Genomic DNA, 26,494 nt, shown 5'->3' with positions numbered 1-26,494 from the left:
AGTGTGGGGATTGAATGAGCAGCTTCTAACCCTGGCCCTCTTTCTGTGTCCAGAGCATACAACAGAAAGTTCCTCTTGACCCTCTGTGGCTCCCTTCCACCCTGTACATCATTCCTGGCCATTTACCATCTGCACCGGTGGAAGGACCCACTGGCAATGCCAGCCAAGTGTGTAGACCTTCCTGGCCTCTGCAGCAAGGCCGGAAACTTCTCCCTGTTGGAAAAAGGTGAACCTTAGAGCTCTGGAGGCTTAGAATTATTTTCTAGCTGAGAATCTCCATCAGCAAAGCTGAAATCAGAGAGAGAGTATGTTATGGCAAAGTTGGAACAAAAGAGCAGGAGTTTTAGTCACATTCCCTGGGCCATTGGAGCTACCCAAGCATTCCTTTGGCTTGGGCCGCCTTTCTGCGAGGGCTCGGTGTCTTAGCTCTCAACTTGTGCAGAGGGAGAACAGTCTTAATATAGAGCAGGCCCTTTTCAGTGGGGTTCAGTGGTCTGCAGCCCAGGCTCTGTGATAGCAGGTGATATTTCATATCGTCTCGGAAGAACTGAAAGGAACATTAAACTGCTTTTCCATTATCAGTGAGGTTCTTAGTGGCCTGAGGATCAAATTGGAGACTTCTAATCAGTCTGCCTAATGTTTTCCTGGGCAGCCTCCTACAGACCTGTGATTAGTTTGCACAGGAAGGCTGAATCACCTTTTATATGGGAAAAAGGGATCTACTGGCACGCCTGGAGAGTGTTGACAAGTTAAAGGGCTTGCACTAAGAACAGAAAGGCCACTTCTCAGAAACCTGAGGATTTCTGCAGAGAGGATCGGCTCCCTTGGCTGGGATATCAAAACCCATGAAAACTACTAGGAGGGGAACAGGACGGAAACTGCTCTTCAGAGAAGCCCAGCCTCTGGTCCTCTTGTCCCTTTCCCTTCTGTGAATTATTTAGCAGTCCCCAAACTACTTCATAGTACTAGCAAAAACCTCTATTTCCAGTGCTAAATTGTGAAATTTTAGAATTTCAGATGGAAGAGAAGGTCAAAGGCGTCTGAACTGAAATGTGATGCTCAGTTCCTCTCCAAGGTGCTGCCCAGCGGACTTCCAGCCTCCGTGAGAAACCACCGATGAGAAGGTGCTCGCTGCTTGTAGCTGTGGGCATTTCTGACAGTTAAAAGTTCTTCTTATTACCTATCAAAACCCTGAGCATCAACTGTCCAAAAACAGAGACTTGGGTCTCAACCTCTAGCATCTTCCCCAAAGGAGGGAGGACATATATTTGCAAAGTCAGCCGCTGGAATAGATGCTTAACTCTTGACCTTCACAAAATAGAATACTTTGTCTAGAATGTTGGCTAACGAATTAGTTTTGTTCTGTGTGAATGCGTGAAGAACATAGCTTTATATTATGTGAACAGCTTAAATAGGAATAAAAACTTAAGGTTACTAATATGTGAAAACGTTTTTGAGGCATATTTCAGGTAAAAATTGTCAATAATAATAGTAGAATTCTGCACAGAGTATGTTCTTTATCCTGTCTGTGGCAGACATGCTTGAGGTAGGAAAATGTATCCCTTTATTCATTCATTCAATTATTTATACAGTCATCAAACATTTACTGGACACCAACTATGAGCTCAGCTCTAAAACAACAGGGATGAAAGACCTGAGATTTTTCCATACAAAGAAGCCCAGAGTCTAGTGGGAAAGGTGATGATTTAAACTATTCATTATGACTCACCAAGAAGACGATTCACAAGGTTCTACCAGGACTGAGGACTTGCACCTGGATTAAATCAGAAGGACTTTCCCAAGGTAAATGGGACAGCACAGATTGATATCAGCTGGTTCTCCTCATTGCTTTCTCCAGAAACCCTAGTTCCTTGATGAATTAGAGACTTGGCTTGGTTTCTCAAAATATGTGCCCCGCTGCTCTGCAAGCAGGACCGTATCATGAATACAGGGAATGCTTACTAAATATGAAACGAGGAGGAGGAGAAGAAAGAAAGAGAAAAATGCATCTCTCGTACCTGTCCTTTCAGCCTCTGGTGATGGGACCCTCTGGTCTGTGCCAAGTAACTCTGTCTCAGTGTTTGACATCACGTGAAATCTTGCATAGAAATTTAATCAAGTCGTATTCCACCTTCTTTGATCATCATACTTTCTAGGCATCTTCTTTTGTTGTCACTCCTTTAAAGGGGACATCTTTAAATCATAAAACTCAAGTCTGTCTTTTTCTCTTTTTTAACCGTTTTTATCCCTCAGATGCACAACTCGTGTGATGCAGTCTAATCTTCTGTTGTTTCCTGGGCTCTGTGGAGTAACTGCCAGCCTCACATTTTGATGAGAATCAAGAAACTTGAGCATTGGATAAAAATAAAATGTCAACCCCTCTTCAATATAAGCAGTTTGTCCTTCATTAGCCAGATAATGAACCAAATTCCCTGTTTTTCTTATAAGGATATTGTGAGCTTAATGAGACCAAACACATGCCTTGGCTTTTGTGCATTTAATTGAGCCTTGTTTAGAGAATTGAATGGGTTAAGTTGAGACTGAATGACCTTGAATGTACCTTATTAAAGGAAAGGGAGCTAGGTATATAGAGGAAAATGAAAAGAAGAGAAAGTTATAAGATAAAGGTTGGATATACTTTTTACAACTTTCACACTTGTGTATTGAAAGAGAATTGGATTGTGATGGGGACTTATGTCTTTTGGGTACATGAAATTTCTCCAATTTGTGCTATTATGTAGCTCATCTTTTCACAGAAATCCAAGACCGCCGACAGATCAAGAGGTTTAACATTTCAGATCCTTTCAGCATTCAGCAAATGCAGTGAATATCAGAGATGGCTGGTGTTGAATATAAGAACAGATGTTATTTCTGCAGGAAGCGGGGTAGCAACTGACACCCACAGGCTTGCAGTAACTTTGGCGAGATTTTCATCTCCACCTTGCTCTAATTGTGACTTGATATTTTAATAAACTTTGTTTTGTTGATATTTCCTTGTTGGGCATCATTCTTGCTCAAGTTACCACCTGAACAAGGGGTCATTTCCAAAGCTCGTCTGTTAGTTCAGTGAACAGCAGCTTCTGAACTTTTTGCTTGAGAGTTTGCAATTTGTATTTACGCCTCATCCTCTGAGATTGATTCTTGAGAAAACTCTTTGGGAATGGTAACTGCTTCCTATTTAGAGTTGGAGACCGTGCTTTTAAGTGAAGAATGCCTCTGCCAGAAAGAAAGGACTTAAGATATGCATCTCAATGATTCTGTTTCCTTCTAGAGTGCAGATTTATTTATTGCAGCCAAATCACCTTCTGTGAAATGCAGTCCTGGTATTGTACTTGAGGGCCAGGCTCCTGTTCCCTTGGAAAAATTGAATTACACAGCTGGGCAGAATTGGCAGCGTAAGGTTTGGCTCCTGCTGAAGCCTGGCATTCTGGATGGCTTTTCCCAGGCTAGACTCTCAAATGTAATCTTCTGATGTAGGTGGGCCTCCATCTCTGTGGTGGGCAAAAGGGAATGTTTCAGAAATACACCAGAAAGGCACTCTATCCAAATTGTCTCTGCACAGCAAAAAATTAATTTCTTGTCTGGTAGGCTAAATTCAATCCAATTCCACCCAAAATGCCAAATATATGTGTTCCTGGCTTCGATGCCCTTAAACATGTAAAGAATGTGATACGAGAGCCACTAGTTAGGAACCCCTTTCTCCAAATATGCTGCAGCCTGTGATAGATTTAGATATTCCTCCTCTTGGCCCTTCTACTTTCCTGTTCCTGAGTTTCCTCTTTTGAATAATAATAACTATCTTTTGGTAGAGCTTTTAACAGGTAATAATGCACGTTATCTCTTTTAATGCTTATGTCAAATTGTTATTATTGGGGATGAACTATTATTACACACTAAGACATAGGTGAATCTCAAAAATATTACACTGACTGAAAGAAGCCAGAGACACACAGACTAAAACGACATACTACATGATTCCATTATGGAAAGTTCGAGAATAAGCAAATCAGATTCCTTTTCTGTGGGATGGGGGTGGGGAGAGTTGGGTGAAAAAGAGCATGAGAGAAATTTCTGGGCCAATAGAAATGTTCTGTGCCTTCATATGCATTCATCTAAACTGACTAAATGATACGCTTAAGATCTGAGCACTTCATTCTATGTAAATTATGCCTAAATTTTAAAAATTATGATTTCTTGGTATACATAGATACATAGAGGAGGCTGAATGAATTGTCTGTTGTCGTGTAGCTGAAGGAGAGAGCTATGCCTCAACCCAACCCTTAAGTCCAGGTTTTTCTACTTTAAAATAATTTCCAAGAATAATATTTATATTACTTCACTATGATGTCAGTGAATTTTTTACATTTTCAGAGGATTTTCTTCCTGGGAATAGAGATGGATTTCTGAAAGCACATGAGTGGGTACTGGAAAGAGCAAAGAGAAGGGGGCCAGCGTCACAGATCTGCAGCATGTATAGTGGTTAACGGCTAGTGCTGGAATCACAATGTGGGTTCAAATTCCCACTCTGCAACTTGTTATGCACGTGATGTTGGGCAAGTAAACCTATCTGAGCTTTGGCTTCTTCGTATGTAAAATGGGTTGTTACGAGGCATAAATGTGATCATTCATAGAAAGTTTATAAGTGGCTATGAATTATCAATGAATGTTTGGTATCATTAGTCAGAATTTTGGTTAAAGGAGGAATAAATGGCCCTGTGGTATTAACAGGTTTACTGTGTCGTTATATGTCTTACAATGTGAATTCTTTGTACATTTCCAAGTGGCTATATAATTAATTTATCAGCATATTAGAGAAATGCATATAAAGCTAAGATTCAGTACTTCCAGTGCTTCTTTCCCTAACTCTGTTTTGGCAACAGGAGTTGTTGAACAATTTAGAATTGTATGTACTTCATTCACTGTATGAATAATGTCACGTATTTCTAAGTTCTGGTAGAAAATTCATCTCAAGTGTAATTCACTTAGAAATCTACAATTCCGTGAACTCTGGGTATGATTCACTGAAATATGTCTTAATGTTTGTAAATGATTGTAGAGCTGGCAGGAACTATTTCTCGGAAGTAATTAGTGTAGTATATAGTTTACTGTGGGTGGACTTTCTTAAAGCAGAATTCATTTTAAAAGTGTTGGGCATTACCGAAGGACTAAGAAGGAAGAAGAAAGAAAGAGTCTTTTTTATTTTTCAATTTTCTGGATACCTGACAAACAGAATAAATTGCTTTGATGATAAAAGTTTGTTTTTCTGGTTCTGCTTCTGTTGTTGTAGACAGCATATTAGACTATAAATATTTGATTCTTATATATCAGAGCCCTCTTGAGCCTGCTTAGGTCACAAATCCTGCATGACTAGTAGGCTTATCCTAAATGGTAATATATTTTAGAGAAGCATTATCTGTTGAACAAAAAAGAAAAAGGAGTGAGAAGTTTGGAGCCTCATAGAAAGTTAGGCACTCATATTTTTCCATGCAGAAATACTTTGAACTCTGGTTCAAGATACCTGATTACATCTGCAGCTACTGTTCCCATCGCTTTCACGTGGAGGGAAGGCTGGAGGCGCAGGACGATGACAATGCCAGTATTCAGGCTGTAATTCACAGCCAGGATTCCCCATTTTGCAATACCAATCTTATGGGCTTGTTGTGTGTATTAAACCAGATAATATATGTATAGTGTCTGATTTTTTTTAAAAAGTGTACCATAAATGATAGCTTCCTTTGTCCTTTCCGACCAAGGCAAACGTCCCAGAAAGAGACAAAGAGAATAAGGACAGAGGGAGTTGGCAGGTGTGTAACACCCTAGAACGATTTTAGAAGTTCCAACCTTAGTGATATTTTCTTATGTTCCAAGTTATCCATATCTCCACCGTCTTCCCACCTTCTTTGCAGACAGCCCAGGGCCAAACCAAGGGCAAAAGGTAAAGATCAAAGCTCACGAGGGAAGTAGCTGTGGAGCTGGAGAATGACTTAAATCCTCTCTCCTCTTCTAAAGCATTATCTACGTTCCTTGATCTAATCTGGGAGCAGGAAAGAAGAGGGAGGAAGTTGAGGGTGTTGTGAAGGGAAAGCTCAAACTAAACAGGAAGCTTATTGGGTTATTCACAAACCAGTATGGCTTAGCTAAAGGATTACAGAGTTCGAGTCAGACCAATCTGGCTTATGTTCCTGATTTCTCCACAAATAGCTACATGGAACATGTCCTGACCTCCCTAAGCCTCAGTATCTGCAACTGTTCAATGGGGCTAATAACACATAACTCGTATATTCGCTATGAATGTTCAATTGGATGATATTTAGCACATATTCAGAAATGTTCTAAAAGGCATCTTTGCTGAGGTACCAGTTTGAATCTCAAAACAATCACCAGAGCGCATTTTAAGGCTTATCTGCCTGCTCTTAGAGAAGAATCGAAATAAAAAATGTTCTTGACTTGTGCAAGAGGCAAGTCGTTATTTGGGGTAGAACACTGGAACCCAGGGATTCATCGGCAGAGACTAAAATGAGAGTTTTAACAAGCCTGAGGCAAGCAGCCTGAGAAAGATCTCAAATTAATTTTATGATTCATGATGTTGCTTATAGACAAGTGTTAATGTGATAATATGATATCGTTTACTGACTCTAGATATGAAATTCAACTGTTTTCTACAGGCTGAAAGAGTACTTGAACTATGTCAGTGTAAATAACACCTTTAATATTGCATAATTTAAAAATCATTTAAAAAATGTTTATATACTTTAAATTTTGTTGCTCTAAGGCGGTCTACTGAAAACCCTCTGAGGCAAGGTCCCGTGACTTCCCCAGAGCAAAGCTGTACTGTCCTCTGTATGTATTGTTGGGCTTCCTTTGCTAATATTTTGTTTAGAATTTTTGCACTTATATTTTTGAATAAAATGGGTTGGCAGTTTTCCTTTCTGAAATTTTCTTTGTCCGGTTTTGTTATGAATGTGTATTAGCTGCACAGAATAAATTCAGGAGGCTCTTTCTTTATCGATTTTCTGAAATAGGTTAATTAAGATTTGAATGGCTTACTCTTTGAAAATTTGGAAAAATTTACTAATAAACTCTGGTTCTGGTGTTTTCTTTGTGGGAAGAATATTAACCAGTGTTTCCATTCCTTTAAGAGTTATAAGACTGCCATGCTTCCTATTTCTTGGGTCAGTTTTAGTAAGTTAATTTTTTTCTAGAAATTTGTGCATTTCATCTAAATCTTCAAGTTTATTATCATAAATCTGTCAAAAGTGTTATTTTACTATCTTTTTAATCTCTTTTGTATCTGTAGTTATTTCCTCTTCTCTTTATAATACTGATTTTCCATTACCTCTCTTTATTTCACCAAACATGCCAAGGGGCTGTCTATTGTTTTAGTCTATCCTCTCCTACCTTTATATTTTTCCCTTATGAGTCATGTGGAATATTTTGATAATTCGAATTCTGATATAACTTTACAGGGTATGTTTATTAATTTAATTTCCCTCCCAATATCCATAGATTTTTCCCAGCATCAATAGCAACTCATTACTGATTAGCCACAATAATTAGCCCATGTCTTCTTGTCACTTGAACCAGATGTATTGTTACAGCTGTGGTTATTAGATTTATTAGATTAGATATTAGATTTAGAACATGAGAGATCAAATTCCAGGTCTGCTTCTCACTTGAGGTAAGATATTTAAACTCTCTGAACCCCAATTTGCCTTTTTATGTTGTTAAATTTTAGTTGTTCAATTTTCCTATGGGTCTGTTTATTATAAAGAAGTTGTAACTCTTCGCTGACGCTCATCATCATCCCCTTCTTACCTCCTTAAAAACAAAACAAACAACAAAAATAAGCTCTTCTATCTTGATTACTCAGAGTCAAGTGAAGCTTCTGGAAGTTTAGAGGAAGAACTTGTAATGTTTTGTTCTCCCGGCTTTGACTGTCAGAACCAAGAAGCTTGCTTAGGGCTCTCCTCTGTCATCCTCATGTAGTTCTTGTAGTTCTTGGCAATTCCTCTCCCAAAAGAATTGTGAGCCAGACCAAGCTAAGTTTGGCCTTGAGGAGAAAATCTGGTGTCAGGTGAGCCCTCTAGGCATTAGTTCTGTTGAGTAAGATGTGTTTGTGTTTGTGTGTGCCCGTGTGCTTGGGAGGGGGTAGAAATTCATGGGGAAACTTGTTAGGTTCTTAACCTCCGGAGCCGTGGACGTCTCAAGCAAATAAATGCACGGTCAGTTTCTTACAGCACTTTTAGTTAGTGCATAGTTGAGATGGGGACGACAGTAAGCGTGAAATGAGATTGTGCAGAGAGAAGTGTCTTAGACTGTAAAGCATTTTTCAAAATAGTGGGCATTCATAACATTGTCTAGTTATGATGGACCCTGATGTTTTGAAGCCCCCCCTCACCACTTCCCTTACCTTCAGTTGCCTCTACAATTGCTTTGGGTCTGCAGCATATCCGGGCCAGAGTGGAAAAAAACTCTCCAACCTGGCCTGAGTCTGCCCTCACTAATGATATTCTGTTTACTTAATGTGGTTTCCTTTGGAAAAGCTTTATGACTCTGGGCTTCTGCTACTGAAAAGTAACTGCATATTTACTGATCCCCATGTTTGATTTGCCGGATGTTATTACCAAGCTACACCTGGAATAATAGAGATTTATTTTCCAGAGATACCTGTAAGGAGGAAGTGAGAGCCATACTTCCTGCCTCTTGACGTAAAGTCCCATTCACGTACGCTCTTCTGCCCAGGGAAGAGTAAAAACGATGTTAGGAGTTGAGATCTCAGACATCCTTTCTACCCATTACTCACTTCCTCTCTTCACATGTTAGGGGAGAGCTGTTAAAACAGTTATTGTATTTTCCTAAGGAAGAGAAATTACGATTATTTGCAATAGTGAGGAGTCTGCTAGCAAATTGTTGAGGACTCGAGTCTCTGGACGTCATTAATCTGTGTCCTCTCAGCACTTGCTAATATCTGGTGAAGACACGTTAGACTATTTGTGTGTGTGTATATTGGATTATATTCTATAGCAGTTCCCAGGTTTTAGGTTTGTATGCCTTTTCCCCCGGCAAGATTATAAAATTCTTAGAAGCAGGAACTTGTGTGTCCAACTGATCATCCACCTTGCAGTGTCTGGTCCCCTTCAGTGCAGAGTCAGGGCTTAACTTATGTGCAACAAATGAATGAAATGCTACTTTCAAGCCTTTATGCTTTTGATAGTTGCTAGAGTTAGAAAAGAAATGGGTATCATTGTGATGCATTGTCTCATTTAAATCTAACGATAACAGCAACAACAATAGTGATAGTCAAATTTGAGTGCCAAGTATGTGTCAGGCACTGTTCTAAGGGCTTTGTATACGTTTTTAAAACTTATTTAATCCTCACAACAATTCTATGAGACAGGTCCTGTTATTACCAGGTGAGGAAACAGATACAGAGAGGTTACATACCTTGCTCAAAGAAGCCCAGCTTGTACGTGGAAGATCTGGGATTCGAACCCAGATCCTCTGACAGGGGAGTTCATTTATGAAACTACTACATTGTGTTGCCTCTCCAAGGAAAGCATTGTTTTCCTCATTTTACAGATGAGGATTCTAAGAGTCAGCGCGCTTAACAAACTGTCCCCTTGTCACATAACTAATAATGTGTAGCTAATAAGCGTATAATAATAAAGCAGTGCACAGCATGATTCTACATACAGTCGTGATCTGCCCTCACGTATTGGGGTCTTTGGATTCGGCGTCGCACTCAATCACATTCCAGAAGGAGCCTAGAACGTGACAGATGGAAGGGATTTTAGAAACAATCTGTTCTTCCACAGAGTCTTCTGCTAAATGGCTGGGAGATACCTCATCCACTTTCTGCTTGAATGTCACTAGCGACAGGGAACTCACTACCTCACAGTGTTTTCTTATATTGAACTCATATATTACCCCTATAATTCATATTCACTGATCATTAGAGTTACACAAAGTAAGTTTAGCCCAACCCTCTGTTATTTAGGTCCCATAAATCTTCCCTTTTCTAGGTTAACTCCTAATAACAGTTATGATCCTTATGGTGTTTATTATGCTATTCTTTATGAATGTTTTACTTATATTAACTCGTTGAATCCTCACAACAATCCTATGAGATAGGTGAAAGAAATAGCATGCAGAAACTAAGCAATTTGCTCCAGGCCTCAGAGCCAGACGATAGAAGAGCTAGGAATTGGACCCCAGCAGTCAGACCCCAGAGTTTACACTCTTCACTTCTGTGCTCTAATCTCTTTCACTTAATTTGTTTTCATTATTTCTTAAATCTTTCAACAACCTGGTCACTTTGCTTACCCTCATTTAAACATTGTCTAACCTATCAAGGCTTCAGGTATGGCCTGATCAAGGTGGGAAAGAGAGGAACTGGCCTCCTTTTTTATGAACACCATACTTCTGTCACTGGAGCCTAACATCCTATTACTTTCTTCTGGCAATTATAGCCATGGAAACCCCTTGAACCTTTCTTCACATGGACGGCTTATAATACTGTTCTCCACCCTCTTACATGTTACAGTCATTTTTATTTTGAATACACAGAGATAGAACTTTTCATCTTAGCCTTATTATATTTCATCCTTTTAGTTTGGGCCTGTGTGAAACTCTTAAAACCTTAATTTTGTCATCTACGTCATTGAGTGTCTCTCCTAGCAGCTGTCTAGGGACCTAAAGTAGTAAAAGCAACATCTTTCATTGCCTATCCAAACATTAGACTCATCCATTACCACCTCTAGGTTCTGAGAGAAGTGGACCAGGAGCCCTATAACCTCCGGATACAAAATGAGCAAGGCACCAGTAGTTCCAGCCTCCTTTTAATCTGGCTTGTCTTTTTCTTCATGTAAAGCCAAGCATATATATTTGATCAATTGTGTAAGATGCTCAAGATGCTTTGTGCATCTCTCCACAGCAGGACCACTGTCAGTGAATACAAATTATAGGGGTAAGATTTCAGTTCTGTTTAAGAAAAGGACTATAAGAAAAACATTTCATACAGAAAAAGTCTTCTTAAAAGCATGATTTCTAAAATTTGGGGGGTTGGACAAACAGGATGCAGGCATGAGTATTTGGCCACGTGTAGAGGCAGCATCCAGGGTACAAGGAAAGAGCACAGGCAAGTGATTAGCACTGGGGGCTTGGAGCCGTACTGCCTCAGTTCAAATCCCAGCTCTGCCAATGCTGCTGTGTGACCTTGGGCAAGTCACTTCAACCCTCCATGCCACATTCCCCTTGACTGTAAAGTAGGCATAATACTATTCCAACTTCATAGAATTACTTTTAAATGAGCTAGTGTACTTCATACAATTAGAGCAGGGCCCAATGCATGGTAAGTAGTCAGTAATTGCTAGTTATTATTCTAAAGCCAGGGGTCAAATCAGGTCCACTGCCTGTTTTTGTAAATAAAATGGTGTTGGAATGCAGCCACGCTCATTTGTTTTCATATCATGTGTGGCTCTTTCATGCTACCATGGCAGAATGGAGTAGTTGTGACAGACACTCTAAGGGCTACAAAGCCTCCCAAGTTTTCTATCTGGCCCTTGACAGAAAAAGCTTGCCAACCTCCATTCTACAGGATAGAGGAAGTGAATTTCTGACCCTCATCTGCGGCTTCATTTTCTTGAAACCTTGGACAAGTGACAGACACTCTCTGCCGTCTGCTGTTTCAGTTGTAAGCCTCCTCCTCCTCCTAAAGAACAGATCTGTGAAAAATTTTATCCCGGAGGTCCTATTAACATTGCCATTTTGCTCAAAAATTCTATATTTTACAGCCAGACATTTGTTACTTGCTTGGATATAGATGTGAATATCAATTTTTTATTTTTTCTAACACTAATGAGCAGTGACCATGTGCTAGACACGGTTCTAAGCCCTTCGTGTATGTTAACTCATTTAATCCTCATAGCAATTCTCTGAGGTAGGCATGACTCTTTATCCCCATTTTACAGATGGAGAAAGGGAAGCATCGAAAGGTTAGGGAAATTTAACCTCGCAGTTAACTGCCACAGTTGGCAGGTGGCAGAGACAAGATTCGAAACTATGTGCTGTGTCTCTAGAGTCTAGAGTTTTACTTTCACTGTAGTTACTCAACTTTATCATTCCACCAGAGACTTAAATGATGGTGCACAAACATACGTGCAAATAAATAACTACATGTGATGTGTAAGTGTTTAAATGTTTGTGAGATGATCAGCACAGTGCCTTCATGGCATAAGCCATCATCGTATTGTGTATGTCCTGATGCTGTAGGTATCAGTGGAGGTTGCCATAGAACCTGGTTGGATGCTTAAGGGAGGCATGTCTGGAGGGCTTCAAGAAGGAGATCTTACCTGAATTGAGGCTATATGATGTAGAAAGGACTTTTCCAGAAAGGTTTGCATGCACAAGAAACCACGTGTGCAAAGAACAGAGGCAGGAGAGAACACAGCATGTTTGGAGAAGTAAACAGTATTTCTCCATGGCTGGCATGTGAACTATGGGGACCAAGATGTAGTCAGCTGAGATGAGGACAGACAGGAGGTCGACAGGGGCCAGATGGTGAATGGCTCTGTGTGAATTGGGACAGACCCAAGTCCTCTAGTGTGTGTCTCTTTCAGAGCAGTGCCCTATATTTGTCTGTTGGTTTAATGTCTCCACCCCACCCCCAACAGGCACATGTAGACTGGAATGTAAGCACCTCGAGGGTAGGCACCCCGTCTGTCTTGTTCACTGGGACAATGCCAACTCTCAGGGTTCTGCCCATAGCAGGAGCTCATTGTCAACTTAATGGATACTTAAACCAATCGGTGTGCTTCTGGGTGGTTGTCGAACTCATAGGATAGGATACTCTCCCTGGGTCTCCAAGACCCCTCTGGGGACAATGATCTTGCTTTGTTCAAGAATCAAGGAAGATCATATCAAATGACTCTACTATCTAAAATAGAATTTTGAGAGAGTTTTTTAATTGAGGCCGAAGACTATTCAACAAACTCATGCCCAGTTTATTTTACTCCTGACTGCACATATTAAAACCGAGCACCCCCCCTCAGAATGTCCTTATGACCTCATGAGAGCCTTTGGGTTTTCATTCAAATGTCTCTTAAAATCCTACCTTCAAGGACCCACCTGGCAGAAGGGAAGAGAAATAGATATTAGTAAGTGAATGAAAACAATAATTCTTCTAGACAACTCTGCCAAACCAAAGAAAAAGTAACGTGAGTACATCATCTTCATGTCGACTTATTTTCATGTCTGTCAGGTGCCCGTAGGGTTTGGTAAAAATCAAAAGACACATCTGCCTAAGGTCTAAGAATTTGGCACACATTTTAACATGTTGGTGATGACAGAAATAGCAAGATGAGGTAAGAAATATTCCTTTTTGGTTTTTTTTAATGTTGTCAGAAGAGGCAGCTTCCCAAAGAATCATAGAATGTTTGAAGGGTAGGGACTTTATTTCCCTCCCTTGGCAGGTGACGAAAATGATGTCTGGGAGGTGAAGTGACTTGCCCAGGGATGGAGAGCTAGTTAGCGACAGAGCTGGGACTGTAATCCAGGTCCCCAGGTCCCAGGGCCAATTCTCTTTCCACCTCACCACTCAGCCTCCTGAGAGATTAGCTATAGTTTCTGAGAAGCTTATATTACCTCTTTCATCATTTCTTGGTCTTTTTGGAAATATTGATGATCTCCCTGTGTATCTTTCCTCTCTAAGATGACCTAGGAAAATGCCATTCAGGGAAAGTCTTATATTGCGTTTTGTCAGCAATCCCACTGTGACCAACCTGGCCCCAACTTGAAAGTTTCACCGAGGGTCTGAATACCCAGGTTTCTTGCCTTCAACTGATCCCCTTTCCCCTTAATCACATTAGAAAGTGCTCATTTTGTGTTCACATCCCCTAGTGTAATGAAATATTTCCTTCCCTTCCTGTAATCTGGAAATCCCTTTTTTGTTGTTTTTGTTGTTATTTTTAAGAAGCAAACTTGCACATATCAGAGGGACTTGCTGGCTCCTCACAAACCAGCCTGGTAGGAAGGCTGATTGGATTTGCCTAAAGCATTTCCTCATTAGTAGCCTGTGCGTGGTTTCCTTTCAAATGTCATCTGGCCACCTCAACAAAGATTTAATTGTGGCAACTTGGGGCCTCTGCAAACTTAGGGTTTACTGAATGTTCTTTTGAAATCTTCACAACTGCCCATCCTTCAAATGAAAAACTAGAAGCATATTGGAAGTGACTTGGTGGATTACTGAAGACCACTTCTTTCTGCTCTCTTCCCTTTTTTTTTTGTGAGTGAAGATTGGAATTTTAATTGCTCAACCATGGTTTTCAATTCATCATGCCCAGAAAGGGCATGGTTTATTAATTAGTTCTGATTATGAGGCGCCCTCAACCTGAGACTGGCTGCTTCGTGATCAGTTTCAACAGCTCTTTGCCCGAACTGACTGTCTGTGAGCACACGAAGGTGTAATTATGCAGACACTAGCTGTTCAGTTCCGCCGGGTTAAACCCTCTATTATGAACACATATTATAGTGTCTTAAAAGGCATTTATTGAAATGCCATAGTTTAATAGTTCAGGCTTACAAAATCAAGCTCTCTTATGTTACAGGCAATCGCCTCTTAATTGGATGTTTTCTCCCAGGACGTAAAAACGTTGGCTTAAATACACACGCGCACACACACACATATCCAATTAATTTTCTTTTAAAGTGTGAGAAACTGTATTGCCTCATGGTTAAAAGTAATGACATTGGAGTCGGGCTGCCTGGCTTTGACGCACACATCTGCCGCTTTCTGGCGCTGTAACTTGGGCATAGGGTTTGACCCTTCTCTGTGGTGGTGCCTTTGGTAAAATGGAGATGATTGCAATGTCTGTATCATGGGGTTGATGTGGGGTTCCAACGAGTTAGTACACAAAAATCACTTGGCAAAGTCATTGCGTTTTTTACTGATTGCTCCAACATATTTACTCGCATTTGTGTTATCTGACAGAGTTAGGGATGTCTCCCTATGGCAAAAGCTGAGAGTTGTCTCCTAATAGCTATTCTCTTCTTCTTTCACAATAATAGCTTCCTCTCCCCACTGATTTTTAGCTGGGTTGACACAGGGTTGTCCAGAGTTAAGAGTAAATTTCTTTTCTAGATGACCAGGTGACTAAATTCTGGCCATTGCATTGTAAGTAGATAAAATGTGTCAGCTTCTGAAAAGTGGCCCTAAAGGAAGAAGGATGGTGTGTCCTTCACTTCTTCTGCCTTCTCGCTGATGGGAATTTGGTCATGATGACTGGAACTCAAGCAGCCACCTTGGGTCATTAGATGGCAGACTAGGGATGCAGAGCAGGAACGGAGTAGAAGCCTGAAGCCCTCTGACAACTTCAGGGAGTAGCACTGCCCCAGCAGTCCTTTTCTTTTACTCTAGACTTTTGGTAAAAGAAAAGCAAAGCTCTATATTATTTAGTACACTGTAATTTGAGGTGCCTATGCAGCCAGATCTAATATTAAGTAACACCTTACCCTCCTTAAACTAGACCACGCTCTCATTAGTTTGATTGCCACATGTAGAAATTTCAGGACACAAATTCACAAAGAACCATGAACAGGTTTCACACACTCTTTATTTCCTATCAGAGGCACTGCTTTCCCACCCCCACACATGGCTGCGCTACTCCTCCGCTCTGCCTGAGGGGACCTAGCCGGGGGCCTAAATTGGTGACTGGGGAGGGGACTGCTCATAACTGATGGCCAAGCCTTGTAGAAATTGTTTGGCATCTCTTCCAGCAAGAAGGGATATTCTGATAATTTTATTACTTACCCTGGACCAGAAACTGTGGTGCCTTAGAGAAATCCAATGGCTTTTTCCAATGGAAATCCAATTTTGCTTTCTTTGTTATACACAAGAACAAGTTGCTCCATTTTCTCTGTTTATCAAAAAGAAGCAGAACTCCTGAACCCTGAACAAAGGGGCGTGAGGCACGGACGCGTTGATGTTATTCGTTCTTCCTCAGGACAGATATGGAAACAGTTCAGGGGCCTCAGCGCATCTGTCTTAGGAACAATGATGATGAGCTCTTCGTCTCCTTTTCTTCCTTGAAATTGAAAACTTCCTTTTGGTGGTACCAGAGACCTCTGGACTCATTTAGAGATTTTGCTGAGCTTTCCTCCCAAAACTAGTAAAAGGGAGGTGACATCTAAAGCTCTCAGAAGAAGCATAGGTTTTGAGGAAAAGCTAAGGCATTTAGCCTACCTCGGGATGACACCTCATTTCTATTGGTCTTGATGGAGAAGACCAAATGTGTTGTTCGGTAAAATCAAGTCAGGTTTCTTAAACTTGTGGGTTGGTGTGTTTCCATCAGGAAAATTCTTAGCCTCTGCCACATTCTTTCCATCCTATCCCTCTGGGGCTCCAGTTTGACACATATTAGGACCTTCTCACTTCATCCTTCACATCTCTTAATCTCTGTTTCATATTTTCCATTTTTTTGTATCTTGGTGCTGCATTCTGTCTAATTTCCTCTGATCTACAATTCACTCACTAATTTCTTCTTCTGACATGTCTACCGATTAAAGTTTTAATTCTGGTATTATTATTTTTATTATTATTAGATGTTCTGTTTGTTATTTTACTAACTTGCTAGGTCACGTTTTATCCAGGGAAGATTCTTTCAAGCTTTCATTTGTTTCTTTACACGTAGTAAACATACTAGTCACTTTGTAGTCTGTGTGGGACTGTTACCGCCATCAGTTATTTTTACCAGTTCTTGCTCGCAGTACCTTGTTTCCCTGTGTACATTTTCTTCGACTTTATGCTGCTCATTGCCCTTGAAAGTGGTTTACAGGGACTCTTTGCAGTTTGGGATGAAATTGCCTTCCTCCAGAAAGGATTCACATTTGATTCTAGAGATCCGTCCAGCTTGGGACCCCCTTGAACCAGGTTTAAGATTTACCACAAGAACTCACGTTATCTCCTCATTTCCCTTCTTCCTTTTCTAGGCTTAAACTTTCCAGCAGGGACCATTTCTTATCATCTCTCGTGGACAGCACAATCCTCAGCACATGAAAATTGACTGATGGATTTTGGCTGACTGAGTGCATCTTTAAATTATCATGCCTACCTTGTTAACTGATTTTCTCTGTTTTATTTACGGTTGGTCAGTTAAAAGGATAACTCTATTAAATATCTTTTCCAGTGGAGTGTCCTTTCCTCAAGGCACTGCTGGGGCTTCTCTCCTTTGTAAATTCCCCAAGTTATGCCACGCAGGAAGTGGTTACATGGTAAATATTTGCTTCCAGGCTAAGATTTGCTGTACTTCCCATGCTCCTCTCCATGAGTGGATCAAACCACACAATTCTGGGATTCCTCATACCTTGTATAGATTTTTTTTTTTTTTTGAGGAAGATTAGCCCTGAGCTAACTGCTGCCAATCCTCCTCTTTTTGCTGAGGAAGACTGGCCCCGAGCTAACATCCATGCACATCTTCCTCTACTTTATATGTGGGACACCTACCACAGCATGACGTGCCAAGCAGTGCCATGCCTGCACCTGGGATCCTAACTGGTGAACCCCGGGCCGCCGAAGCGGAACGTGGCCACTTAACCGCTGCACCACCGGGCCGGCCCCCCTAGTATAGATATTTTGAGTGTTGCTCAGGTTATCTCTGGCAGCAACCCCCATGGCCCTGTAACTGGTGGATTTACTGCTAATATCTTTCCCCTCTGGTGCACCCAATCTTACTTTCCAGGAGTTCTCTCTAAACCTAACCTCTGATTCTGCCATTCTCTTACTCATAGACCGCCATGGCTGTCACCACTGCCTATAGAATAAAAGTACAAACTTATGAGCTTGTCATCTTGCATCCTTCATCTAGGTGGGGTAGCCAGACTTCATGAAGACTTCATGAAAGAATATGATCTCTGGGAAATCAAACCCAGCTCCATCACTTACTAGCCATGTCACTCCATATAAGCCAAACTTCTGAGCACTGGTGTGCTGATGTGTAGAATAAGACTAGTCTTGCAAGGGATAATCTATGGAAAGCTCTCAGTGTCCACCAGAATTAAAGCAGTGCTACGAGACATTTCCTTCTGGTGGGGTCTGAAAGGAGTAGCAATTTATTCTTTTATTGCTTGTGGGTACATGGATACTTGAAAAATCCCTTCCCCATTTATTTCCTATATATAAAGTGGTACCTTCAGTGGTCATTTTGAAGCTTAAATATGGGAAGCCATGTAAAGCACCTGGTTCCATGCTTGGAAAATCATTAAGTGTATAATAAATGTTCCTTCTTTATCCCCCTTCAAAGGGAGGTCCAACTTTCCCATGGAATTGCGATGAAAATTATAAGTCAAAGTACATTATATCAAAGAAGGATTGTTATTCTTATGTATACTTCTTAAAGTCCTGTCTACCCCTGAAGGCCAAGTTCACATGCCACCTCCGCCATGAAGCATCCCTGGGTTCTCACTTCCACAGCACTCATCCCCCACTCCAGCCAGGAGGGTAATAACGCCATCAAAGGGGAATCTCCAAACCATCTCAGTAGATGCTTGAATTTCCTGTATATCAATAAGTATAACTCTACTATATAAAAGCTAAGCAGTATTCTAGTTTCTACTAAAACATTTTTAGAGATGAAAAATTCAGCATCTTCAGAAGAGATCTATTTATTCTAGCTTTGGACAGCTTAAATCTGTTCCCCTAAATCTTCTGCATTTCTTCTTAGGTATATCTGTGTTCCTCTTTAAATATATTGTCCAGAAATAAGCAATATTCCTTAAAATACACAGTCCATGAACGCCCTTTCTTCTTCTGTAACTGCAACCTGTGCTAACAGGTTTGCAGCAGCTATGGAGCTGTTTTCTCCTAATTTCATTTATATTCGGTTAAAACCCTGAAATCCGGTTTTCAGTGTGTGTTGGTGCTAAATGACATCTCCTCGGTCTTCAATTAAAACGGCAGTTTTTGATATCTATGACTGAGTTGCCCAGTATCTATATCCATATTGCATGCATCTGAATATGTTTGGTCTGCTTATAAAACTGTGAACCTAATCTGTCACTCATACTCCTAGATCCATTTTTCTCCTTCCAAGGTACTTTAATTTATTCCTGTTATAAAACTTAGCTCGTTCTGCTTTGTGCCATAGTTTACGTACTTGTCTTATGTCGCTATGGTAGATGGGCTTCCCCAGAAGCAGAGCATCTGTCTGGGGCCTCAGGCAGCAACTCTAGAGCCTCCCTGGCTTGGTGGCTTGTTGGGCTAAGAGCAGTTTTCCACAGCAGGGGTCAGCTAAGAGTTGTTCTCAGCCAACACACAGCAGCTAGGATATAGGTGTTCTGGCTGGTAAAAAGGGACACCAACTGCATCCACTATAGGCACCCATGATTTTGTAACTCTTGAGTGTGGAGACTATGTATTGTTTATTTCTGCAGCTTCCATAAACCAGACTCCACGTCTTGCACAATGAAGGCACTGGCCGGTGGAATTCACTCATGAAAGATCTGGAGAAAATGCCCCCTAGTCTGCACCCATTCCAATCCACTGCCATTTGCAATAACAGATACCTGTAGGGGACTTAGCCAAATTCCACTAACCCCCGCCCCCCCTGCCCCAAGCAGCAGAGAACCAGACTGTGTGAGTGATACAGAGAAGGATCTGGAAGTTTATGTTGCATGTTCCAAGAATCCAGTTGCCTTGTCAACTCAAAAGCCATCTAAGGACCAAATGCTTAAATTCAGGATAGGCAAATAACTTCTTAAGACTAAGCAAGACTAAGAATTTCAGTCTGCTCCACTCAGCTCTTAAACGAAAAACTTTTTGTTTTTTTAAAAATTTATGAAAGTAGTATACACATATGGCTAAACATAAAAATGGTATAAAAGGGTAATAAATGAATAGTAAAGGTCTATTTCTCCATCATCTTGACTTAGATTTCCACTCTCGAGAGCTAACTACTGTTAACAGTTTTTGTGTTTCTATCCAGAAATAGTTGTAGATATACAAGTATGTATATTTATGATTTTATATGTAAAAAGATTACAGTATAGTTCTTGTCTCTACTGGTTTTTTTTTTAAACTAGTAGTAGATCTTACAGGTCTTTCTACATCAATACATCTATATCTGTCTCATTTTTTTAAGTGATTATGTAGATGTTTTACAATATATTTAACCTGTCTCTTTTTTAGTGGACATTTAGGTTATTCCTACTTTTCAGCCCTAACATACATTATTTTTGCTCTTACAGATTTCTGCCATTACAAAATAAGTATTCTATGTATTTCTTTGCATATATGTTCTTAGCACTATTCAATTGAAAAGCCTGCCTTCGTTTCTCAACAGAAAAATGGTTACATGGGTAGTGAATGTGGACTAGAATGGAGCTACTTCTAGATTGAATAATTATGTGTCTTTTAGCCAAAGTTACCCTTTCTTTTAGCCAAAGTTATACTTCCTCATTCTCTGCCCGTTTGTTTTTCAGCCTTTTTCCGAGAATCCGACTTATAATCAGAAAAGGTAAAAGTTGTCAGTTGAAAAGAGCTGAAAGTGATACTCAAGTTCAGGTCATCATAATAGCAACTTTGAGAAACCACTTTGGTATACAATTTAAATAACAAAACATCTCTTTTGAGAGGAACAGAAATTCTGACTCTTGTTCAGAATTTAAGACGTTGCGTATCAAGAGCTTGTCTAATGCAAGTTTCAAAAACGCAATCAGACTTTCCGGAACTGCAGCCCCGATGTACTTAAAAGGTCTTCTTGTCTTTCTGCTTGCAGTGAAGTACATGCGAGAAGCCACGCCCTACGTGAAGAAAGGCTCCCCAGTGTCCGAGATTGGGTGGGAAACGCCTCCGCCCGAGTCCCCGCGGTTAGGGGGCGGCTCCTCAGACCCTCTGTCCTCGCAGTCCTTCTCGTTCCACAGAGACCGGAAAAGCATCCCCCTCAAGATGTGCTACGTCACTCGGAGTATGGCCTTGGCTGACCCTGAGAACAGGTAAAGAGGGTTCAAGATCTCCTTCCGTATCTCAGCAGCTCTTTGGCCTTTGAGGTTAAAAAGGGCTTTTGCTTCTGTTCTGAAAACACTCAGTGGTTTCCAAAGGAGAGCTGCAAGGGCCCTGCTGAGAGAATGTGTTCAAGCCACGCCCCCTTCCCTTTCTTCTTCCATCCTCCCACTTCCTTCCTTTATCCTCATGAAGAATCTGTATAGGGAGCTCTGGTTCTGCAAAGAACTAAAGAATTGGAGTCAGCATCCTAAGTGTCTTCCCTGGGTCTATCATTGCTCATTTATGTGACTTTGGGCAAGTTTCTCATCCGGGTAAACCTTAGTCTTGTCCTCTATAAAATGGGAATAAGTGAGAAAGATACCTCATTGGGTTGCGAAGATTAGGGGAGGAAATCTATGTGAAGTGCTTAGCATAGAAAAACCTCCCATGATTATAAGCTATAATAATATTTATTATTAATGTTAGGTAGTAATAAGCAAATCAGCCTCTCTGAGCCTCAGTGCCCTCAACTGTGTATTTGAAGGGTTCAATGACAGGATCCTTAGCACTGTTTTCTGCTCTAAACCTCTGTTTATGCTCAAGAGAGAAAAAGGAGTGGCTTTGCTCCAAGCCTGGAGTGCTGTTTCCAGAGTCTCTCCATGACTTCTCATGCCACGGGAGAGATATATCACTCCTGGCAATTATAAGGAGTCCAGCCAAGATGAGCAGATATTTAGGGCCCCCCTTCCCCCAAATGTCTTACTTTAGCTCTCTGGAACAGAAAACATACCTTTTGGAGGAAAATAAGAGCTATGTCAAGAAGAGAGGGAGGAAGTGAGCCAGCAAATGGAGAATCTTGGTGACCTTTGCATCCACATTCAAAGGCTAAAAATAGGAACAGCTCTTCTGGCCCACATTTATAACATGTGTGGGACAGCTGCTACCCACCCGAGTAGGAAGTATTTGGCTGGGTTCAGAGTTGCTGATAGGGAAAAGCCAAAGGGAATAGGGGCAGGGAGAAAGTTCCCTCCTTGGCTCTCTGCTCAAGACCTTTTTTTCTCTTCCCCGTAAGCTCCCTCTAAGGAAGCTGCTAGCCCCTCTGACTCCAGCCAGCTGCAGGATCTACTCCACTCCCTGCCTGCCCCCTATGTCAGTTGTATCTGCACAGGGATCAGAGACCGGCTGTTGTATGAGAGAGCCAGGGAGTATCAGCGAAAGATGAGTCAGGGCAGGCAGACTGGGAAGGTGGCAGAATTCCTCCATGAGCCACTCCCACCTGTTCTCTGTTTTGTCCCCCTTGATTTCTCCCAATTTCCTGGGCCTGCAGTTGATGTCCTGGTTACCCTGAGTTTCCTCTTCTCTGGCCTCTTACTCACTGATCAGAAAAGTCCTTTCTCTCAAGAGTCTGATGTCTGAGGTTTCAGATCTGATGTGTTCATAATTTATCAAGTGCCTATCTTGTGCTGGGCATTAAGCTAATTACTTCAGACCAGAGACTGCAAAGTGGCAGCCTACAGATATGTGTACTCAGCCCACAGATATGTTTTTTTAATGGTCTATCTGGTGTTTTAAAGAAATTTGAATTAGTTGCCACATTGAATAGTTGGGAAATTTTACATTAAAAAGCCAATTTTTCTAGAAAAATTGCAAGATCTGGGGATATGATTAGGCACATGTTGCTGCAGGCAAGGCTCCAATCTATAGGAGCCCAGGAAAGGCTTCTCCTTTGACAAGTGAGTTAAACTCTCCTGGTCTCTTCTATTGCCTTACACTTAGGGGATTCAATTAATTACCTGCCTGGTAATTCACATTTCCTGTCTAGTCCTTGAATTTGTAACTCTGTAACCTCCTTAGTCCTTCTAACAGCCCTGAGTTTCCATCATTGTCCCCATTCTATAGATAAAAACTGAGGCTCAGTGCTTGTGTAAGTTCCAAACATCATATAGCTAATATATGATTAGCTGGGCTTCAAACTTATGCCTGTAGAGTGCGTGACCATATCATTTACCATGACCAGAAGAATGCAAACAGGGACTAAAAATCTTGGGATATTGTAGAAGTGATTAATGCATTGGAGAGAGAGTTCGAGTAGATGATGTCGAGGGTTCCTTCCAGCTCAGGACTTACGTGCTATAACATTTCTTTCAAGGCATTTAATTATATTTTAAAGAATATTTTGGGAGACATCAGACTTTAGTGCGTATATTGGAAACTTCATTCTGTCAAGCCAGTAGAGGGAATGCACTTTTAAACTTCTCTATCAGTGCTCTTCGAGTCCACCATTGATGAGTATATAGGGCCTCCCGGGGGGGAGGGAGAGCCTGTCCCGCAGGGTGTGAGAACCAGCAGAGCAGGACTGAAAATGTGAATCCAGCAATGCCAGAGGGCCCGGGAGGGGACGTCAGTCCAGCAGATCCAAACTGCTGTTAGTAAGGTGAACCTTTCACATTGTATACATATATCAAATCACCATGATGGACGCTTTGAATATCTTACAGTTTTGTCAGTTATACCTCAATAAAGCTGAAAAGAAAAAAAAAAAGGCTAGGGGCTTAGGTGAGTCTTGACCTTGGTTGAAGAAGAGACGAAAAGAAAAAGGAAACAAATATTTTATGGAACTCCAGTGACGTGCTGGGCAGAGTATAACGTACCAATGAGAAATGTGGACTCTGCGAAACCCACTTCTGTGTTGAATACGAGACACAACACACACAAAGTGACTTCAGAAGGCGAAAAATACAGGGATGCGCAGAGCACGCAAGGCGAATACAAACTGAGAGCAACAACAAAAAGCATCAGTTTTGATCTTGATCTATCATGGGGTAAAATGCAGGCGGAAAAGCACGAAACAAGACAAAGAAAGACTGGTTTATGCTAAAGGCCAGAGTTCACAAGGAACACTCAGCACAAGGAAGATTTTGAATGCACACCAAATAACACAGCAGTGCCCGGTAGAGGAGAAATGGCAGAGGATGCAAGAAATAGAAACATACTGAGATTACGTAATTTAACATACTACTCTCAGTCCAAGACAGGGCAAGTGGACCTTAAAGTTATAAAAGACTGAAACATGGGGCTGGTCCAGTGGCATAGTGGTTAAGTTCACGTGCTCTGCTTTGGCGGCCTGGGGTTCGCAGGTTCAGATCTTGGGTGAGGACCTATACACTACTCATCAAGCCATGCTGTAGCAGCATCCCACATAAAATAGAGGAAGATTGGCACAGATGTTAGCTCAGTGGCAATCTTCCTCAAGCAAAAAGAAGTAGATTGGCAATGGTTGTTAGCTTGGGACCAATCTTCCTCGCCATGAAAAAAAAACCAAGAAACAAAAGACTGAAAGGTAATTGATAAGGGAGATCTGGATACATTGCAAACTTTGTGCCCTGATAATAAAGAATACACTTTCTTTGCAAATCCGCATAGAATATTCACAAAATTAACCATAGATTAGGTCATAAAAAATGCAATAAGGAGAAGGTGGAAAATGCAATATGGATAAGGTGGAAATAATATAAACAACATCCTCTGATGATAGTGGAATAAAACTAGAAAATCAATAATAAAACCAAACCACAGAAAGCCTTTCTTCATGGATTTTTAAAAACTCTCTGTGAAATAGCTCTTGGGTCAAAGGAGAAATAGAAACTGAAATTGTGGCATTTCTAAAAAAATAATAATGAGAGCCAGCCCTGATGGCCTAGTGGTTAAAGTCCGTCACTCACCACTTCAGCAGCCCAAGTTCTCTTCCTGGTCACAGAACCACGCCACCCATCTGTCAGCTGCCATGCTGTGGTGGCTGCTCGCAAAGAAGAACTGGAAGGATGTGCAACTAGGATATCCAATGATGTACTGGGGCTTTGGGGAGAAAACAAAAGGAGGAAGGTTGGCAACAGATGTTAGCTCAGGTGAATCTTTCTCTGCAGAATAATAATAATGATAATTAAAATACTGCATATATTACATATAAAAGAGAAAGGAAGAGTGTCAACTCTAGAGTCAGCTAGATCCACGATGGAATCTTGGTTCCACCACTTATGCATGAAATTAAGCAAATATCTCATTTAATCCAAATAAAAACCCTAGGTAATAGGTACCCCAATCTTTGTTTTATAGACAATGAAACTTAGTCCAGAAATGAGAGTTGAAGCAAACCGTAGATCTAGGACTCAAACCCAGGCCTGGCTGACACCAAACCCAGTTTCTTAATCATGACACCCCATTGCCTCCCGCTTTAGCACCCGACAGAACAGCTCACCTGAACTGTAAGCACCCTGGCCAGCAGTTAATGCTCTCTGGGATGCTAAAACCTGAGAACGGTTGACAAATGCCACAGCATCTTGGGGCTCCTCCTCTCAACTGGTGACACACAGCTACTTAGAGTTTGCATTAAAAACTCTAATGTTCAGTTTCTCGGAGAGAAACAGCCGTGGAACAGCAGGCAGGATTGCTGCTCTTTCTGTGAAAAAGGTCACCCAGCAGGCACTGAATCCACAAGAATATGTCACTGCTAGTGGTTGTCAGTGATTACAACGTTTTTTTTAATTCTCCTAAATAACCCTTGTTTTCTGTTAGTCAGCTCTTTGCCTTCACAGCCACTGCCCTAGTCCAGGCTCACATCCTCAGTCCTCCAGACTATTTGGATGTATTTACTACCAGGAGCTTTGTTTCTAGTTTGCTCCTTCCCCTGCCATCTACCCTGCACCCAGCAAGGGAGTCTGAAACACTCAAAATTTACCTATTTGGTCAAAATGCCTCCCCGTCACTTTCACTAATGTCGAAACTCCTCAGTACTGCATGAAAACCCCATGAACTTTTGGATCTTCCCTGACTGTCCAGCTCCTTCCCGTTTCATCCTTTTTGCTCCAGCAGCCCTTAAACAATTTGTGCATGTCCTATTCTTGCCTTCCTGGTCACCCTTGGTGCCTCAGCACAGGTGTAGCACAGGTCCTGCTCTCCGTCCATTATAGCACCCTTCATCAAATGACTTGTGATTGTTTTCTTACATGTGTACCCCAGCTTTCTAGAACTTTATACTTAGTACAAAGCAGGCATTCAGAAATATATGGTACATTATAAATGATATGTGGCATATTTATCTCTCCACGTTTGGTATTTTTACCTTTTCAGAAATTTCTTTAAAAAAAAATCTCCCACTAAATAGCCTTGAGAATAAGAGAATAAACATAAGTACAGTTCTATCCTGCCAGGCTCAGCAAACTTCAAGAAACCAGGACTATTTGTTAACTAAGGCTGTCAGTGGGTTGAAAGCAGAGGGACCATGGGAGGTGTATGAAGCTTTCGTCATGACTGTGTACTAGTAACAGACCCCACTGTAGACATTCACGGTTAAATCATGGAGCGATACTCACAACCTTTCTTGATATTTCAACAGTGCACATCTCTATTTATGGTATACAAGTGAAAAATTCACAGAAGGCGCTGTTGTGGTTTCAGATGGAAAAGTGTCACTCAGCACACTGATTCAGAGGGATGTCATCTGGTAAGTCCTGTAGGACACGAGGA

At 41.1% G+C, this 26,494-nt stretch overlaps 1 protein-coding gene across 4 annotated transcripts in view; it reads left to right on the top strand.

Moving 5' to 3' along the window:
* The window catches only part of SNTB1 (syntrophin beta 1), a 228,302-nt gene that overhangs the window by 79,054 nt on the left and 122,754 nt on the right, over positions 1 to 26,494 (top strand). For 2 of the 4 annotated variants that reach the window (XM_023648905.2, XM_023648908.2), the window contains 2 exons: positions 20,766 to 20,982; positions 26,364 to 26,471. In XM_023648905.2, coding sequence (XP_023504673.2) covers positions 20,766 to 20,982; positions 26,364 to 26,471 — 325 coding nt within the window. The remainder of the gene's footprint in view (positions 1 to 20,765; positions 20,983 to 26,363; positions 26,472 to 26,494) is intronic. The other 2 variants (XM_005613396.4, XM_070221779.1) reach the window with 1 other exon arrangement.

Source organism: Equus caballus, chromosome 9 (assembly GCF_041296265.1).
Source record: "Equus caballus isolate H_3958 breed thoroughbred chromosome 9, TB-T2T, whole genome shotgun sequence".
Lineage (NCBI taxonomy): Eukaryota > Metazoa > Chordata > Mammalia > Perissodactyla > Equidae > Equus > Equus caballus.
This window is presented reverse-complemented; position numbering and strand designations above follow the sequence as displayed.